Source organism: Macrosteles quadrilineatus, unplaced genomic scaffold, assembly GCF_028750875.1.
Source record: "Macrosteles quadrilineatus isolate MER2022 unplaced genomic scaffold, UCM_ALF_1.0 Scaffold_2__2_contigs__length_208266976, whole genome shotgun sequence".
Lineage (NCBI taxonomy): Eukaryota > Metazoa > Arthropoda > Insecta > Hemiptera > Cicadellidae > Macrosteles > Macrosteles quadrilineatus.
The window spans coordinates 119,617,008-119,636,820 of record NW_026542595.1 but is presented as its reverse complement, the minus strand read 5'-3'; the positions used below and the strand labels follow the sequence as shown (position 1 = coordinate 119,636,820).

Sequence of the window (19,813 nt, the reverse complement as noted above, 5' to 3'; positions counted from 1 at the left end):
GCATTGTCAAAACACAAAATATTTTTGTGCAAGGATGAGCATAGTAATCAAATATAATTCACAGAAAAAAATACAAGATGACTCACACAATGCTATAACAGTTACACGTATTTCATTCTTTAATCACTTTTTCCTATAAACAAAAGTGCATTTGGAAGACCGAAAATTCAAACACTTCACAGAGCAATAGTTAGTTATAGAAAGTAAAATAAAACTATTTAAACGCAAAATAAAAAGTCCTCTCACTTCTTACTTCAATTTTATAGAAAGTTGAAACTAAAAGCCAAGGAATTAGTGTACATAAAGTTTCATTCAGTTTAAATCACAATATTGATCTAAATTTAATTATTGAGATTCTGTTTCCATACATATAAAAGCTTTTGCGTAATTCAGGTTATACATTTTTATGAACAAATATATTTTTGACTTAATTATCAACAACTGATTACTCATACTAATTATACAAAACTAATTAGACTTTCTGTATAACTTCTTGATCAGCATTGTACGTGTTATTAAATTTACGGAAAGTAAATAAAGATACGTCTTATAACACTTAAAACATATATTTACGCTTATACTGTTACTCACAAGACGGTAAGTATACAAAAGATAGTAAGTGGTGATCGATTTCGATTGGACACTCCAATCATCATCAGACCCAATAGGCGAATGTTCGATGATTCGCCTATTGGATCTGATGATGATTGGAGTGTCCAATCGAAATCGATCACCACTTACTATCTTTTGTATATTTACCGTCTTGTGAGTAACAGTATAAGCGTAAATATATGTTTTAAGTGTTATAAGACATATCTTTATTTACTTTCTGTATAAAAAAGTAAAATATGATTACGGGGTGGATATAAAAGTTAAACATAACAGACAAAAAAGCACTATTTGATTATAGTAGTTAACACTTTAGCTAGGTTAAATATTATTTTAACTCTAGGTCACCATAAGTACAACATTATTTGGAAGAAATATTACAGTACAACCCCACATAACCGGCCACCACGGGACCAAGCATCCGGCTGGATCACGATTTGGCCAGATAAACCAACCTATTGTTACCTAATACTAATGTGTTATCAGTAAAATTACGATTTGTGAAAATAAGATTCTGAGTAACATATTTGGACCAATTCAAGCTGAAGAAGGCTGGAGAATGGGGAAAAATAGAGAATTGAGGGATATGTATCACCATCCAGATGTTGTAGCAAGGATAACAAGACGGAGACTAAGATGGGCAGGACATTTTGTGTGGAGAAGATAAAATTCATCGATGATAAAAGCTATGGACCAGAATAACCCAGAAGGCAGGAGACCAGCTCGACAGGCCGAGACTTCGGCAGAGGAGCCAGGTGCTGAAGAATATAGCTAAAACAGAAGAATATAGCACGTTGGGCACTACACCTGAGGCAGTCAAGAATAGAGAAGAGTGGACAGGCATCATTGGCGAGGCTAAAAACCTTCTTAGGTTTCAATGGCCAAAGAGGTAAGGTAAGTAAGTAATCAATAAATAAAGTCAAAAGTATTGTTCAATTCACAATTGGGAATATTTTTGTAAAACTATCTTCTCAAAGTAATACACATATTATGGTTCCAACTAACAAGAATTAATATTAAATAATTTTGGAGGTAAAAATGATTCACAACGAATTGACCTTGAAGATCATTAGGCTTAAAATTAGTTCATACTTTTCTGCTCAAATTTCTTATAAATTTTTGTTCATATGAAATAAAACAATTAATACACTGTACTCACTCCACACTGGAAACAATCAACCATGTTCAGGGGTTAGGCCTAGCTGAACTGAGTTGTGGTTTGTGAAACAGTACAATGTAAACAGACAGATAAATCGTGTGAACATTCAAATCGGGAAGACTAGTGCTTGCAACAAAGCATCAGTAAACCGTGAGGAAAACATTGACAAAAACAGTAAAACCAGGGCCGGATAAACCGAGGACCGGTCAAACCGGGGCCGGATATCAGGGATTTTACTGTACTTGAATCGAGCAAAGTTCAGTGATTTCTTTGGATTTAAATGTGTACAGAAAATCCAATTTGACCTCATTAGCAAAACACTCAATATGATCAAAGAAGACTAAACTTACTATTAAGGTGTACTTCTTACTGAGGATTTTGCTATCAAAAACTTTACTTTGATAACAATACAAAGAGATTTGAACAGGTTAACAAGGAGAATTTGCTATCACGACCCTTCTTATCTAGGTTCTAAAGTCACCGAATAATAACTATATCTACTGCTGACAGAATCACAATATCTTATCCTCAAGGTGATTTAACAAAAAGGTTCGGCAGTGTTTCAGATCCGGCTTTTTCAAACATAAATGTTAATTGAATATGTAAAAACAAATCACTGGTAAATAAATGATAAATATCACACTCATGTTTTGAGTATGGAAAAATGCAGCATAAATAAAAACAATTTAATAATAAGGATAAAAATTATATATATGAAATTAAATGTTAAAAAGCGCAATACTTTCCGAACACGGCAATCCGATGTTCAACAAATTCTAAACTTACTACAAAATTATTGAGCGAAAACAATGATTTCAACTTCAATCTTACGGACTTTGTAAATATTACATACAATAAGTCAATCCCATTTCACTCGATTGGTGTTAAAATCACTTTGACCGTTGCTCCTATGCTAAAGCAAGTTAACAACTAGAAGCTTTTACAAGTTATACTTGTACAGAAGCTACAAATATATAAAATTCTGCAAGATATCTCGCAAGATACATTACTAAATAACATAACAATATACAAACATTTAATCTAGACAGTCCAAATAGTAAATGTAGCTGGTTAACTCCAAAAGGGTACTGGATCAAAGAATCTCGTTCTTTTGTACATCCTCACACTCGACCTTGGGAATATTATCAAAACCAAATTCAAAAGCCTAATCATCAGCAAAAGTTTTTAAATCTTAAAATCCAAAACCATGTAAAAACAAACAGTTTTATTATTTAAATAAATCTTTACGATATTTTATTTTCAAACGTCTTCAAAGTCGAGTCAAGATATTCAACTTTTGCACAAACCCTGAGAAAATAATCCGATAAACATATGAATAAAACTTTAATAAATTCTTAAAAATAAACAATAAACTTTGAAAAGTATAAATGCCACAACAAATAACAGAACAGATAAACCCGAGCGAATATACTTACAAAAACGAGAAGAGTCCTCGACGTAAAACTAAAATTAATGTGGTGTAGTTATACTTATTAGAATAAATTAATATCTTTCTTTATACAATAAACTATTTACACTAAACCTAATAATTTACTCAGTGGCGAAAGGAACAGCGTAATATCAAAAGAAGTTTGTAAATCTATTGTCGCGAGTTGAGTATTTACACTGGATTAGTGGAATGTGACTAGATTACTGAAGGCAAGCTTGAATCTTCTCGATCCATTCTTGAGCGGTGATTGCGTCGCTGGCACAGAAGTTGTAAGTCCTCCTACTGGTTCTCAACTGAAACAAAAATGCTATATAAGATAAATAGTTATTTGTGTAACTAGTGAGCAAAGTGACACTTTGCTGCACACGAGAGCAACAGGCTCGTGCGGAATGATCTGCACTCGTGTTACACATTATATTTTTCCTACAGTCACTAAACACTATAAAGCATCTATACTTATACACGCAAGCAGGATTTTTGTGACAATTACTCCTCCAAAACTACTGAACCGATTGACATGTTTTTTGTGTCATTGGAAAGAGCGCAACGTGAAGTTGTGCAGGAAACTTTCTTTTTAGGTAAATAATTAGGAGTGAGGCCCTGGCCCTTTAAAGTTTCATATTTCTCAAATAAGATTAACATGGGAATCAAACATTGTTTTGAAACTTCTGTTGTCAGAAATTAAATCTATATAATTAATACGCTACATGAAACTTTGTTGGTTTAACTCCTCCACCATTTCTTAACCGATTTTATCCATTGACGTCTCATTGGAAAGAGCGTGTCGAGTAGATTTGCAAACTGGCCTTACATTTTTGAAAAAGTCCCTTGGGCTCTGCCCCAGTGGCTTTGAAAGTTCCCATGTTATCCTTATGAAAAACATAATTGTTTACATTTTGATCAGCTGTATAATTTAATTGCTGTTATTTATTTTTCAATTCAATGAAACGCATTGAGTACATTTATTTACTATTTGAGTTTGTGTAAACATAACCCCCAAGACGGAACGTGTTAGTATGGTTGTATCTTAAATTTGCGTATTTATCGTTAATTTGTGTCGCTATGACGGATCGTGTTAGTATGATTGTAACTTGCATTTGTGTATTTATCGTTGTTTTATGTAGTTATAATTTGTTTATTTGTTGTTTTTTTTTTCTCTTTTAAATGCCTGCGACGCGACGACAACGAAACATAGACAGGAGGCTGTGCAGGAGGCGTAATCGTGCAGCTCTACAGAACAGACGAATATGTTAGTATGATTGTAACTTGCATTTGTGTATTTATCGTTGTTTTATATAGTTATAATTTGTTTATTTGTTGTTTTTTTTTTCTCTTTTAAATGCCCGCATACCTGAGGTTTGATGACAGCTTCAATGATCTTGCCAATTATAGGGACCAGAGAAATAGGACGATAATTTTTAATCTGTGATTTTTCCCCTTTTTTGAAAATTGGGATGACTCGAGAAATTTTTTGGGAGGTTGGGAAAACACCTTCTTTCAGACATAGGTTGATACAAAAGACAAGGGGCATTACTATTTCAAAGATAATGTGTTTAACAATATTGCTTGTGAGACCATACACATCTTTGCTTTTTGAGGATTTCATTTTTGACACTGCACTGAGCACATCATCACATGACACTTCATTCCACTCAAGTTGGGTGCTTGGTCTCTTCACTTGCTGCAGGAAGTGATCCGCAGGCAGGGGACTCACAGGAATGCTGGCTCGAACATCGTTTACGGAGTCGATGAAGAATCTATTGAAGTCCTCGGCAGAATGGTTGTTGCTGACCTCCTTCTTCTCTCCAGAAACTCGCCTTACTATCGTCCACGCTGCTTGGCATTTGTTTGCTGATCGCTCAATGAAGTCAGCGTTTGCGGCTAATTTTGCTCTGTTCGCAACGTTTTTATAGAGGTTTCTAAGTTCTTTGTAGGCACTGTACGAGGCATCAGTTCTAAGGTTCATGTAGACAGTACGATAAGCCATAACTGTTTCCTTAAGTTTCTTGAGGTCATCACTATACCAGGCCACTCCACTTTTAGGCCTATTGTCCTTACGTCCGGAAATCTTCTTTGCGGTTAGGTAACTAACCGGACAAGTTAAGTTGAAAATATCAATCAGCTTGTTAAAAAATAAATTGAAAGTCTCTTCAGCTGACTGATCGGCCGCACGGTTACTGTTCAGGATGTTAGGCCAGTTCACATTCCCCAGTTCAGCTTTAAAGTTGTTTAAGCACCTTGGGGAAAGACTGCGGTGCATAATTTCCTCAATATATGGTTTAGCAGCTTCTGATGCCGTTATTAGCCTCAACTCCAGGCCTTCGTGATCAGCTATGTCAGGGTGAACGATGTGTGTGGAGCAGGAGTTGATCGGGACATTTGTAAAAATATTGTCCAGACAAGCTTTTTTGCGAGTAGGCTTGTCATTTAAGTAAACACAATCAAATTGCCTGAGTAGGTTAAGTAATCTTCTAACACTAGGCTGATCTCGGGTAACATCAAATCTTGAGTTTACATCGCCACCAATAACAATATTCATCTTCAATTTACTCAGGTGGATCAGTAGTAGCTCCAGATTATTCAGAAATATAAGTTCATCCCCTGCAGGAGAGTGATATATACAAACAATTATGATTTTAGGATTATCTAAAACTATTCCCACACATTCAAAGCTTATTTCATGACAATAACATTCAATGTCCAACACTTGGAAGGTAGGCCTAGTAGGCTTGCTATTATTGGCGAATATTGCGACGCCACCTCTTATATGGGTTTTACGACAAAATATCGATGAAAGCTCATAACCCTCAACGATAACATAACCTGCCTCGTTTGGGTTCAACCAATGCTCGCTAAGGCAGAGAAAGTCATACTGATTACTCACAGCATGTAGGCCTAAGATGTTTTCCTTGGAATGTAACCCCTGCACATTAAGAAACAAGACATTAAGGTTATCATTTACTGGGTTTAGGCTATGTTTGCCCCAGTCTCGGCCGTGCGTTGAGAGTTTAAATTGCGCCTTGGTAGTTTGAATTCACTGATGAAAGTGTATGGTACATTATAAAAGCTGACAATCTTTTTACGTTGACTTAAATTGTAAGCTTACCTTTTCCCGTCCATGGGCTGTTTGATAGATAAAAATTAACCCTTTAAACTGGAATAGGACTGTTATGTAAATTGTGAGTATGTATTTCCATTAGTTAATAATCTTTTATTTGACTCTTTTAAAATCATCGGAAATTATGACTGTTATTAGTTTTTAAACAAGTCATTTGTTTATATGTAAATCCTGTAGGCCTACTTCTTTGCAATTGCTCGATCTCGAGCAACATGTACACTAGTATAAATAATTGAGTCTTTCAAACACTATACAACACGTTTTTAGGTTCAGCTGGCAACACAAATAGGTGCCCTAGAGAAAGTAGTCTCCGGTCCGTATCACTCCGCTATTTTTTCCTCGGCAAACAATGTACTCCGCGACTTGAGAAAATATTTCTGTATATTTTTGTAATTTGCAGTGGTTTCCGTGCCTAAAAAAAATGCTATAAAGGTATTTTCTTGTTTATTAAGATCGTAGGAATGTTTTAAAAACTTTTGAAAGAAAAGTCCAGAAAGTTCAGAAATACCGAAAAGAGAACATAAACTATAAACACGAAATGACAGGTTAAATTGTAGTTATAATAGTCAATCAGCTGCTCATAGTATTATTATCTTTAAGTGTTGCCAACCTATTTCCAAGCCTGCACGGATTACGTGCATAATAGAACCACGCTGTTTTGTGTTGTTTTGTTGGAATCCTGATGTGCACCAAAGTATAAACCGTACAACAAAGTATAAATATGCAGCAATTAGCAGCTTTCTGTACTATAAACAGTACAAGGATACCAACTTTGTCGGGTGACTGTAGGATAAGAGTATTAGATTGCAGGGGCTATAAGATACACAATACTGTAAGAATAAGAGGAGAATAAAAATAATTTAATCCATTGATCTTTTGACAAAGAAATTCAGCACGTCATATACATTACAAGATCATCATCTTAATACAATCAAATTTTTTATACATCATATACAAAATTAAGCATAATAACTTATTTTAATTAAATATATTTTTTTATTTATAATTTTGACTATACCTACCTTCTTAATAACTCACAGGCCAGTGGCCACCATATTGGGCCTTAAGAAAATTCTCTCTTAGATGAAAATGCTGTAAGTGACAGTGAAATATTGTAATGTTTTGTGTAAATAGTATAAGTTGTGTGTATCCTGTGTCAGTTTGGACTCTTTCCCATTCAGGCAAGCCTGCTATCCTTACAAAAAATCCTAAAAACGTAGGCCCTTGTGCTATATGTTACATCTCTACGAAGTTAAACAAACGGAATGACTTTTAGCTATAGCAACTGTTATGACCCATCAAATTGGTCAGCAACAAAAAATATCAAATAAGGTAGAAAATAAAATTTTAGACACTGGTGCATACTGTACATGCACAGTGTGAGCCATGGCTCATACAACTACGTTATTTTTTAATAAACAATTGACAACAGCTGGTCCGTATAACTGGGATGTCTACTTCAGTATCCAATAGTCAATGATTTTACTAACTAAATCCTCTGTAGAGTACTTACATCGAAGAAAGACTTATCGTCTGTTTTCTTTGGAGGCCCAGGCATTGGAGGCGCCTGACTTACCGACATCACTTCAGCCAGGTCTAAAACACACAATATAACTTTAGGGCGGCTACCGGTAACTATTATTAATATACAAGATTTTACCTTAAGTAAATAGAAAATTATTTCAATAATCCATTTCTGTTAAAAACAAATTTCTGGCACAGCAAAACCTCACTAACTCGTCATCCAGTAACTCAACAGTCTGGGTAACGGTTAACAACTGAAAGGGTAAACAAAAAAAAGCAAGATTTTCAGAATAAAATTGTTGAATATTCGACATTTCTTTGAAGATCGTTAACTAAATATGTAAAATACTCATCTTAGTAATAAATTTATATATAAAAATTATCTGAATAAAAGATGGGACATTTGCCAGGAATTGTTTAGAAAATTGACAGGAAAGCAGGCTTATCTATAAACTAGCTGTAACCCGCGGGCTTTGCCCCGTTTATCTTCTTAATTTTCAAGATTATCTCGTTCGCATGGCTCAATCACGTCCTGGTTGAAGTTTGTTCGCTACGCTCACTCACCTTTAGGTTGGAGCTCGTTCGCTACGCTCACTCACCTTTAGGTTGGAGCTCGTTCGCTACGCTCACTCACCTTTAGGTTGGAGCTCGTTCGCTGCGCTCACTTGCCTTCAGGATAGCTCGTTCGCTACGCTAACTCGCCTCCAGGTTGAAGTTCGTTCACTACGCTCACTCACCTTTTGGTTGCAAATTAGCTGTTGTCATAAATGTAAAAGAAATAATAGTGCTGCACCCTGTTGGTAATTTTTGTGACTTTAATGCTATTGAACATCACAGAACAGAACCAACTTGTTTAATTGAAACAGCTGTTAAGATTCAATAATTTCATTTCTCATAAGGTTAACATGGGAAACTCCAGAGCCACTGGGGCGGAGCCCGAAAGGATTTTTGAAATAAGAATATGCCTATATGTTAATCGGGAATGTGAGCTATCATCATGCCAAATTTCAGCCCAATCCGACCAGTATTTTTCGCGTTCACTTGTCACAAACATACATCCATACATCCATACATCCATCCATCCAAACTTTCTCATTTATAATATTAGTAGGATAAGTCCATAGAAACAGTGATGTTTATGTCTCTATGGCTTTATTTAAAGGCAAGCCTGCATTCCTGTAAATTTCCTAAACAATATGCAAATTATGGCAATATGTAAATTGCCTAAACAAATGTAAATGTTTTGGGTAACTCCATGACCCCCCAACTAGACAACCTCTGGGTCCCGAGTTAGTGAGGTTTTACTATAGCTGCTTACTGTATATACTGTAGTAAAAACAAATATTATGTGTTAAAAGATTGGCTTACCAATAAACCCCTTGCAATGCGAGTCCTCCATGGCATCGTAATACCTCAACTGATGTTTGATTGAGTCGAGGACAAACCATCGCTGCTTCCACCCCTTAAGCAAAGCCCCTCGTTTGTACAGGTACCCTTCGTGGGTTCGGTTCTCTGCTACATTAGACGAGAACTCTTGGTACTGCTGGAAAAACTGCTGGTTGGTTGACTGCATATTGACACCTGCGTGAGACAAGAGTGAATTAAGAATGTGTCAAATCTCAATTTTAACTATTAAAGGTATAAAATTACCTGAATACTGCCAGAGTGATCCTATGTAATCCTTAAGGATGACACGTTTCGAGGACTATATCCTCATCTTCAGATCTTGCAAAAGAACAACTATAAAAAAAACTGTCACTTCAAAAAGGTTGCCAAGAGTTTATATAAGGGACATGGACACATACTATAGTATATACAGGGTGTATACTATTTTATTAAAGTGAAATTCCAGGTTTTTTCCAGGTTTTTTCCTGGTTTTTCAAAGTTTTTCCAGGTTCCCGCGTATTTGTTTGGTTCCACTTAAACTATAATCAATTTAAGACTTGCAGCCTAAGTATACAATATAAACTTACATTAAATTTGTTTCAAAGTCCAGTGAGCTAGTGTTGAAAAAGTAATAATCCATATTATAGTAATAATTTTCATTATCATCATTACTTAAGTCCACGGAAACATCGTCTCTCTCGATAGCAGCAAAATCATGAATATTATCTTTATTTTTTATTAACACATTATCAACGGCGGCTAAATCCTGAATATTTCCTGCGGTCGTGTGGTCGCTTCCCACGGTGACGTAAACGTCATCACAGTCTTACGTTACCATAGAAAAGTCCTGGACATCTCCCGCGGTATGTATACATTATCGCCATCTCTCGCGATCACGAAAACGTAATCATCGTCATCCATAATCGCGGCAAAGTCACGAAAATCTTCCGCGGCCGTGTGGACATCATCATTGACTCCCACGGTCACGTAAACGTCATCGTCATCGACCGCGATCACGGCGAAATAACGAAAATGTTCCGAGGCCGTGTAGACACCATTATTGACTCCCACGGTCACGGGAACGTCATCGTTGTCGTGCGCGATCTCGGCAAAATCATGAATGTTTCCCGCGGCAGTGTAAACATCATCGTTGATCCTGCGGTCACGTAAACGTCATCGTCGTTGTCCGCGATCGCGGCTAAATCATGAACATCTGCGGCCGTGTAGACAAAATCAACGTCGTCTTTCGCGGTCACGGCAAATCACGAATATCTTCCGCGGCCGTGTGAACATCATCATAGCCTCCCACAGTCACGGAAACGTCATCGTCGTCATCGTCCGCGATCTCGGCAAAATCATGATTTCCCGCGGCCGTGTCTACATCATCGTCTCCCGCGGTCACGGAAACGTCATCGTCGTCGGCCGCAATCACGACAAAATCATGAGCATATCACGCGACCATGTAGAAATCATCATCGTCGTCTTTCGCGGTCACGGCAAAATATCGAAAATGTTCCGAGGCCGTGTAGACACCATTATTGACTCCCACGGTCACGGGAACGTCATCGTTGTCGTGCGCGATCTCGGCAAAATCATAAACATCTGCGGCCGTGTAGACATAATCATCGTCGTCTCCCGCGGTCACGGAAACGTCATCGTCGTCGTCCGCGGTCACGGAAACGTCATCGTCGTCTCCCGCGGTCACGGAAACGTCATCGTCTACTCCCGCGGTCACGGAAACGTCATCGTAGTCTCCAACGGTCACGGAAACGTCATCGTCGTCTCCCGCGGTCACGGAATGTCATCATCGTCTCCCGCGGTCACGGAAACGTCATCGTCGTCTCCCGCGGTCACGGAATGTCATCATCGTCTCCCGCGGTCACGGAAACGTCATCGTCGTCTCCCGCGGTCACGGAAACGTCATCGTCGTCTCCCGCGGTCACGGAAACGTCATCGTCTACTCCCGCGGTCACGGAATGTCATCGTCGTCTCCCGCGGTCACGGAAACGTCATCGTCGTAGGTCGCAATCGCGGCAAAATCATGAGTATTTCACGCGGCCGTGTAGAAATCATCATCGTCATCTTTCGCGGTCACGGCAAATCATGAAAATCTTCCACGGCCGTGTAGACATCATCATTGACTCCAGCGGTTAGGGAAACGTAATCGTCGAAGTAACTTACGCGATCGCGGTAAAATCATGAATATTTACCGCAGCCATGTAAACATCATCGTCGTCTCCCGCGGTCACGGAAACGTCATCGTCGTCGTCCGCGGTCACGGAAACGTCATCGTCGTCTCCCGCGGTCACGGAAACGTCATCGTCTACTCCCGCGGTCACGGAAACGTCATCGTAGTCTCCAACGGTCACGGAAACGTCATCGTCGTCTCCCGCGGTCACGGAATGTCATCATCGTCTCCCGCGGTCACGGAAACGTCATCGTCGTCTCCCGCGGTCACGGAATGTCATCATCGTCTCCCGCGGTCACGGAAACGTCATCGTCGTCTCCCGCGGTCACGGAAACGTCATCGTCTACTCCCGCGGTCACGGAATGTCATCGTCGTCTCCCGCGGTCACGGAAACGTCATCGTCGTAGGTCGCAATCGCGGCAAAATCATGAGTATTTCACGCGGCCGTGTAGAAATCATCATCGTCATCTTTCGTGGTCACGGCAAATCATGAAAATCTTCCACGGCCGTGTAGACATCATCATTGACTCCAGCGGTTAGGGAAACGTAATTGTCGAAGTAACTTACGCGATCGCGGTAAAATCATGAATATTTACCGCAGCCATGTAAACATCATCGTCGTCTCCCGCGGTCACGAAAACGTCATCGTCGTCGCCCGCAACCGCGGCAAGACGCATTTTACGACTACAATCTTCTACCGGGGCTAAAATAAAAATCCCGGCTTTTTCCCGGTTCTTTCCAGGTCCCTTCAAATTCAAGGTTATTTCCCGGTTCTCCCGGTTTTCCCGGTTGGTATACACCCTGTATATACATACGGAGACATTTACACAATACAAAATAAGTATATGCCTACAAAACAAAATTTTATACTATCCGACTGAAAGCGCACAGTCACAGGTTAAAGATCCTTCACTGAAAGAAACATTGACACACTCACTTACGGGTGGTGCTAGACCGGAGGGAACCTGTTCATTTGATCAAATCGCTTCATTTTACAGTTCTCACGTAAATTGTAACGAGTACTCGAGATTACTTACTAGAACTGACAGATCCATTGTCGCCGCCACTCCTGGTGAGGGTTGCGTTTGAGAGTGTCGAGTCCGCTACAGCCTTATATTTGGTGCAATTCTTAGGCACTGTTTCCATACACTTTTCATGGCAGTTGTACCCGCAATCCACACATCTGAATCCCATCTGTGAACATAACCAATTTTTTATGTAGATCATTATACAAGCAAAATTATATCAATAGCAAAATGAAAAATTTACAAAAAAAACTCTTTTGAATATGATACTAGCAAGTAAAATGAAATTGGAGAAGAAGATTCAATGTAGTTACAGATTTAGGTAACATTGTAGCTGTTGTCATTAGGGGTCTGGGGTCAGTGGCATACCGACGGGGGGCGGCCCGCCCCAGGCCCCACACCAACATAGGCGCCCAAATCAGGGCCATATTCCCCTAACTTCGAACACGGCCATTGCCGAGGGTCTCTTGGCCTAGGAAGGGCCTTACTTGGGTCTTAAAAATTGGAAAATAAATTTTGCAGTTGAATATAATAATCTGTTCTTACAATCACCGGAAGCATCTGCAAAGATTGCACGATCAAAAATCACGACTCCCAGCGATCGCGGGTGAGGATAAACAGGTCTCGCAACCGCAAAAGATGTTCCGTGTTCACGATTTCGCCGTGATTGCGGGGGATGACAATGTTGTCCACACGTTCGCCGGAGACGTTAACGATTTCGGCATGTAGAATATTTCCCTGCGTCCGCGAAAGATGTTCACTATTCCACTGTAAACATAGGACATGTTTACGATTGCTCTGCGGTCTCGGAGATAACCCGCGCGACCCACAAACACGGACGCTCACGATTTCGTCTTCACCGAGGACAATATCGTTCTTTTTTGCCCCGATAACAGAAGTCGTTTGGACCAATTATAGTAAAATATAATGTATAATATAAAGATTGGCTAATATAGTTAGTTATACTAGTGTCCCTGTTGCTCGAATTCGAGCAATTGCTGAGTATTACAGGCGTTATTTTAAAACAAATAACAGTCATAACTTCTGATTACTTTAAAAGATTCGACTCAAAGAGTATGAAAATACTCAAGATGTACATAACAGATAAATATAATCAACATTTCTTGTAAATATCTTATCATTTTTCAAAAGCTGATCTTGTTTTTTAGTGTTTTTTACAAATAATAGCCTTGCTCATAGCCACATTGGGTTGTCCATATCCGATTATAAAAAAAAAAAACATTATTTCTATTTCTTCTCCTTGGTGGTGTTCTATGACTTTCCTATGTTTCCATAGTTTGCAAATCGGCTCTTTAAATGATTACTAAGAAATGCAGCACAGTGTTAATTAATTTTTTTTAGTATATAAATCTATCCAGGCTCTCTCGCTTTTTCCATTGTAATATTTACGCCAACCCAAATTCAAATAGTAAATATTTCATTTCAACCAAGTCAGTAATGTTTGTAGCAAACTGTTAAATTGGCAATCTTATTTACTGTTTACAATTAACATATGTTCTTCTTCACACTTTTAATTTCTAACAACAGCTGGAGTTTCATAACAATTTTTGTTTCCCATGGGGAGCTGAACCGAAAATTTTTAAATTTTTATAAAATTTTTTTTATTTTAGTATTAGATTCTTTGTTTTATTCTGAAAAAGAAAATATATATATATTAATAGGTATCTATATATATTATATATATTAATGATGGAAATTCTGGAAGACTGCGTACCCTAAAGAAGTTGGGATTAAAAGACTTAAGTAGTGTAATCCATATTATAATCCATATATATAATATATATATGTATATATATATATTATATTATATTTATATAATTATTTAATTTATATAATAATAATAATGAAGAAAAGACAGCAACTTCTAGCTGAAGAAGAAATTAACAATGATTATTACTGTCCTGGAGGCTTTTAAAATGTGAGTAGACCTAGTAAGGCTTTATGTCATCTTTGTTCGCGATTTTCCGAAAACTTGCTTTTTTAATGATAAAGGTACATTTTTCTCAAGAAGTAATAAAGATATCTTGATGACATTTTTACCAAGTGTACCTTACATCACTGCAAATATGTGGAACTAGAATTATCACCATAGGATCAATAGCAAAAATTACAAAAATTAAAAAAAAATATTTTTTGTCTAAAAAAATATAATTTTTCTAAAATATAAAAAAATGAAATTTGTTACCATAGAAACATAATTCTAGTTCAACACACTCTTGAAGCACATATATTAACTGTCTAAAATTTCTAAAGCTGTAGGTTAAATAGTTTCTGAGAAAAATGTACCTAAACTTGGACAATTTAACATGGGCACTTATGGGCGGTTCAGCTCCCCAGCTCTTATGGAGAGATACAAAACTTTAAAGGGCCCCAGGGCCTCACTCTCTAATTATTTCCCTAAAAAGAAAGTTTCCTGCACAACTTCATGTTACGCTCTTTCCAGTGACACCAAAAACATGCCAATCGGTTCAGTCGTTTCGGAGGAGTAATTGTCACAAAAAACCTGCTTGCGTATTAAATAAGTATAGATAATGTATTTTATACAAAAATAGTAGGCCTATCACCTAATAAAAAAAATTGAAAGAAGTGTCAGAAAAAACCTGATTTGTGTTACTTCTTGGATTGCTCGTGCTTATTTCGAATCTCCAACTCATAAAAACTTAAAAATGTTAAAAACTTAAAGAAAACTTAATTTAGCATCATTAAATTTTTCTCAAATACAAAAATAGATTATATTTTAAATAGTTAAAGTACCTAGGCTCATTTTAATCAGTGATACAAAATACATTAAAAGCGTATATTTCTTTTAGTTATAATCACTGTTTAGGGTTACTTTTTTAATAAACACCATGGTACCCTGCTTAAAATCATTTTAAACATGGTAGGCCTACTATGGTACTTATTATTTCACTTGTAATGTATGTAAAAAAGGCCCTCTCATCCAAGCCGCCCCAGGTTCCCAACAATGACAGTACGCCACTGTCTGGGGTACAGAAAATATAAGGTCGGTAAGGTTCAGTGCTGTACAATATTTTGTACCTTGGTTCTCGGTACAAAATCAGTACAGTACGCGGCCACCATTTTGTGGATTTCTTCTCAGAATTGTATTGAAACCATTATTTAAAATTTTAATACACTCATATTCATATTCAAACATCTTTATTCATCATAAATCATGTAGGCTACATTGGTGGTACAGTGAATAGTGTCAGAATATACTTAAAATAAAAATACTATATCTATGTATGGGAGGTGGAAAACTCCTGAAAAGAATATAATGCTAAATTTATTAAATAATCTTTTGATAGGTTTGTTTCTTTTTTTATCAATTCAGGGACAAATTTTTGAAACTCGTTACCAGCGTATGAGGGTTTTTTCAAAAAATTTTAATTTGTGAGGCTGGACAAGCTCTCTTCTCCTCCTGAAATTATAAGAATGTACTAAATTTATTACTTGCTCAGATTCACTTTTTTTTGCAATAAGAATTGTTTCCTAAATATATTGCCCATAAACTGTAAAAATTTGTAATTTCTTAAACTGTTCTTTTGCCAAATCATCTCGTTTAAGCTTAAGCATAAAATTCTGATAGCCTCTTTTTGCCGCTTCAGAATGCTATCCATATTAAATTTATTTGGTAACCCATATAATGCTAAACCGAATGAAAGATGAGAGTGGATGTCTCTCATTAAAAAGGATTAAAGAGGCTCTACTGTATCTGGATTCACATTTTCTTCGATCTGCCCATCACTAAGAAAAACTAATGCAAACAACAACACTTGTGGTTTTGTCAATAGAAACATATCCATAACAACAAATATTTTATCTTAATAAAATTACAATTATAGATTAGTTAAAAGTTTAATATGAAAACATAAACAGTTATATAGCAGTAGGCAATGACCAGTGGCAAATTGAAAATTCAAGAATCGGATAGGACTTAGATATGAAATTTAACAGTCATTATAAAACTATTACTTTTATGATAAAATAGAATTGGAGTATCATGATAATTATTATGCTGGTAATAAATGAAAGTCGTAAAGGAAAACTCAAAAGAGTTCTTGAGTACAACAATTATTGTCGTTATAAAACATTGTTATAATTATTGTTGTTAACTAAGGTATTTGGGACTATTAATGAGGATTTTATTGCATCAATAACCTAGTAAAAAATTATGAATATCGTAAACAAACATCTGATAAGCCTTTTATGTGCTTGGAACCAACTACCATTGACTATGATAGTAAACCGGAAGTAATATATTACTATAGATTTTCGGTGCGGCAGACCCCTAGTTGTCATCAACAATTTTTATTCAATAGATTGAATAAACTAACTAAAAACTGAAGTAGATAATGAACTAAACTAGAAAATTGAGCAAATCCTAGGATTTCAAAAAAAATACATACTTTAACAGGTACCCAAAGTCGATTCGTGCAGAGGTCACAGTGTGTTGGTGTTGTAAAATTGTGCTTTTCAAAACGATGTGGGTGAGAGTAGGCGGGGGCAGCGAGGGTCTCCTGTCTTGCCTCCATCTTGCCCCGCATCAGGATCTCTAGAGTAGAGCGCTTGTGTTGCAGTCGTCCATGAGACCTCACTAAAGCTGTGCTGAATGAAGCATGTCTCTGTAAATAACATTACATCATGTACAGTTGTGTTAGAGTATGCGGGGGCAGCGGGGTCTCCTGTCCCACCATCTTGCCCTGCATCAGGATCTCTAGAGTGGAGCGCTTGTGTTGCAGACGTCCATGAGACCTCACTAAATATGTGCTGAATGAAGCATGTCTCTGTAAATGACATTACATCACTACAGTTGTGTTAGAGTATGCGGGGTTTTCTGTACAGATCTAATTTTGCCCCGCATCAGGATCAATAGAGTTATATCCAATCTTTTAGTTTTCCTAAGTATCTCTCCCTCCTGTGGCAGGGGGGGAGAGAGAAGTTCTGGTGAAGCTTAAGGAAATAAATTATCGGAAGATTGGGGCCAAGATTGAGTGATATTGAATTGATTGAATGCTTGAGCGTGCTGAACCTGCTACCAAACTAATTAACTTTGAAAACTGGAAGTGTTGCTGGGGACCAGAGGGACGGAGTTTTCCCTTGACCAGAAAACTTCCCTAGCCAGCTTTGATTTACACTAATTGATCTAATTGTCTAAAAAATATCCTTCCAAAACACTATAGAACTGAAATTGGTATATTGCTTGAATTGGCTAATATTACTGACTAAAGGAAAGTTGTTTGGAATTGAATTTACTGAATTGGCCGATTTTTCACAGCCCCGAGCTTAACAAATATTAATTCCTACTCTGTAATTTCGGTGCGGCCCTTGTGGGTTCACCAGTCCCCCCCTTAGTTAGCTAATTTAGCCGGGCATAATGTTATGCCTATTATTGCTAACTATTTATACGACTTATCCATTCTGAGAGTTGTGCAGCAGGGCTAAATTTACGAGTTGATTTGTTTGATGCCGGAGATGGAGCGAGTAATGGGAAAGAAAAGGAGGGGGGAGAGCGCTTTTTTTGTCGCTGCGGGCTGACAAGTTAACCCATTGGGGAAGGAATTAATGCACTGCCTGCAGGACCCTCGGGCAGCAATTAATTTTACCGAATTTGTAGACTTTTACTGTTAGTTTTATAGAAATAAAACCTTAGAGAATAAATTAATAATTCTTTTACCATTTTGTTCACAGTAAAATTGTCTACAAAAAATTGGTAATTTGATCAAGTGTAAAAAAAGTGTTTAAATTTTTGTAAAGTAAACTTGATATTACAGATTTGAAGATTAATCCAGACACCAAATGGCACTACTACTATAAAGTTGTACTATAAGTTATTCTGTTATAAAGTTCAGTTGTATGTAGGAAAATCACAAGCTTTTTCCCGCAGCTAATTTTGGCCTTTGGGTGATATCTGGTTTCCATGGCAACAAAACCTTGTTTTTTATTCGCAAAGATTAATGAGTAATGTGCAAAACAAGAAGCAAGATATTTATAAACATCATAAAATTAAGAAGAAACAAAATGGGGGAAATTAATAATAGCGCTGTTTGGTGACACAAGCGGCACTTGTAAGTCAGCCGCCGGGGCCTGCAGCGGCCGTACGAGTAACGCTCATAAGTCAGCAGCGCCAATGGGTTAAACATGCAGTCCGGTGTCGGGCTTGACGACACTATATAAAATAGCGTACCACTATGCATTAACTCCCAAGAGACTTAAAACAAAATTTTTTTCAAATCATCAAGTGTGACTGTTTATATTTTAAACAAACTTTAAGTGGGTGAGGAAAAAGGTTTTGTATGAAATTTTGTTTAATTAGTACAATTAGTTAATTAGTAGTAGTGTTTAATTTTGTAGTATAGTTCAGTAGATAGATACAAAATAAAAGATCACATTATATTTAACTGAATTTGATATTTCATCCTAGAATCATAATAATGTCAAAAGGTCAAAATATACCAGTAGCTTACCAGTTTCAAAACATTTTTTCCAGTTTTCACAACCCTAATAGTTCAGATTGACATTGACTAATCTACCTCTGAACATATCATCTTATCAAAATAGTTTACTCACCATTTTTATTACAATTACAGAAGTATATCTGCTAAGTGCTAACAAATGTTGTACTGATATAAAAAACAACACAGTTATGCCTTTACGGTTTCTAATTAGTCTTGTGTTAACATTAAAAAGGAAATACAGTGACGACAATTCCACTGAATCGCATGCAACATGTGTTTACAATTTCCATTAACAATGAGCTCAAATTAGATAACTAGCTGACCTTTCATGTGTAAATATAAAATGAGAATTTCTTGGATGAGCATTAAGCTTTGTGGCTAACTGTTTGGTACAGATATCAGAATTTTAAAAATGGAAACGAAACTAAGAATATAATTATTACTTTGCATTGTATCTAAGACCTACTGATAAAAAAAAACTCAAAACTGTAGTTACTGAGATAAAGCACTGAAGTGGTAGTTTGGTTTACACATTAAGATGTGGGTCCAGTTATATAAAACAACAAGATATGTAGTACTAGTATCTATCAATTTTATCTGATTATTGATGTTCGAGTACCAAACACTGGGCAATCTTTATCATTGTTCTTTGTGTGTATTTAAAATTTTATTGCAGTTGTGGAGAGTGATCATGATATTGCTCTGATTCTGAGGTAAACAGCATTAAATATTATTTATGTTGAAGCCTTCCGGAATTGGTAATCAATTATAACAGGTTACGTACCTTGACGTCCACAATTCCTCTGTCGAACTTCTGTTGACTAGTTTCGACTACTAAGTAGTCATTTTCTAAACAGAACTAAGTAGTCGAAACT

The 19,813-nt window shown here is 36.9% G+C and overlaps 1 protein-coding gene across 1 annotated transcript in view; it reads right to left on the bottom strand.

Annotated features, from left to right (window-relative positions):
- Positions 1 to 765: 765 nt before the first annotated feature.
- The window catches only part of LOC128986866 (myotubularin-related protein 13), a 117,812-nt gene continuing 98,764 nt past the window's right edge, over positions 766 to 19,813 (bottom strand). The window contains exons 33-37 of the mRNA XM_054407440.1: positions 16,890 to 17,105; positions 12,472 to 12,628; positions 9,229 to 9,441; positions 7,850 to 7,932; positions 766 to 3,511 (exon numbers count right to left, since the gene is read on the bottom strand). Coding sequence (XP_054263415.1) covers positions 3,419 to 3,511; positions 7,850 to 7,932; positions 9,229 to 9,441; positions 12,472 to 12,628; positions 16,890 to 17,105 — 762 coding nt within the window. The 3' untranslated portion in view covers positions 766 to 3,418. The remainder of the gene's footprint in view (positions 3,512 to 7,849; positions 7,933 to 9,228; positions 9,442 to 12,471; positions 12,629 to 16,889; positions 17,106 to 19,813) is intronic.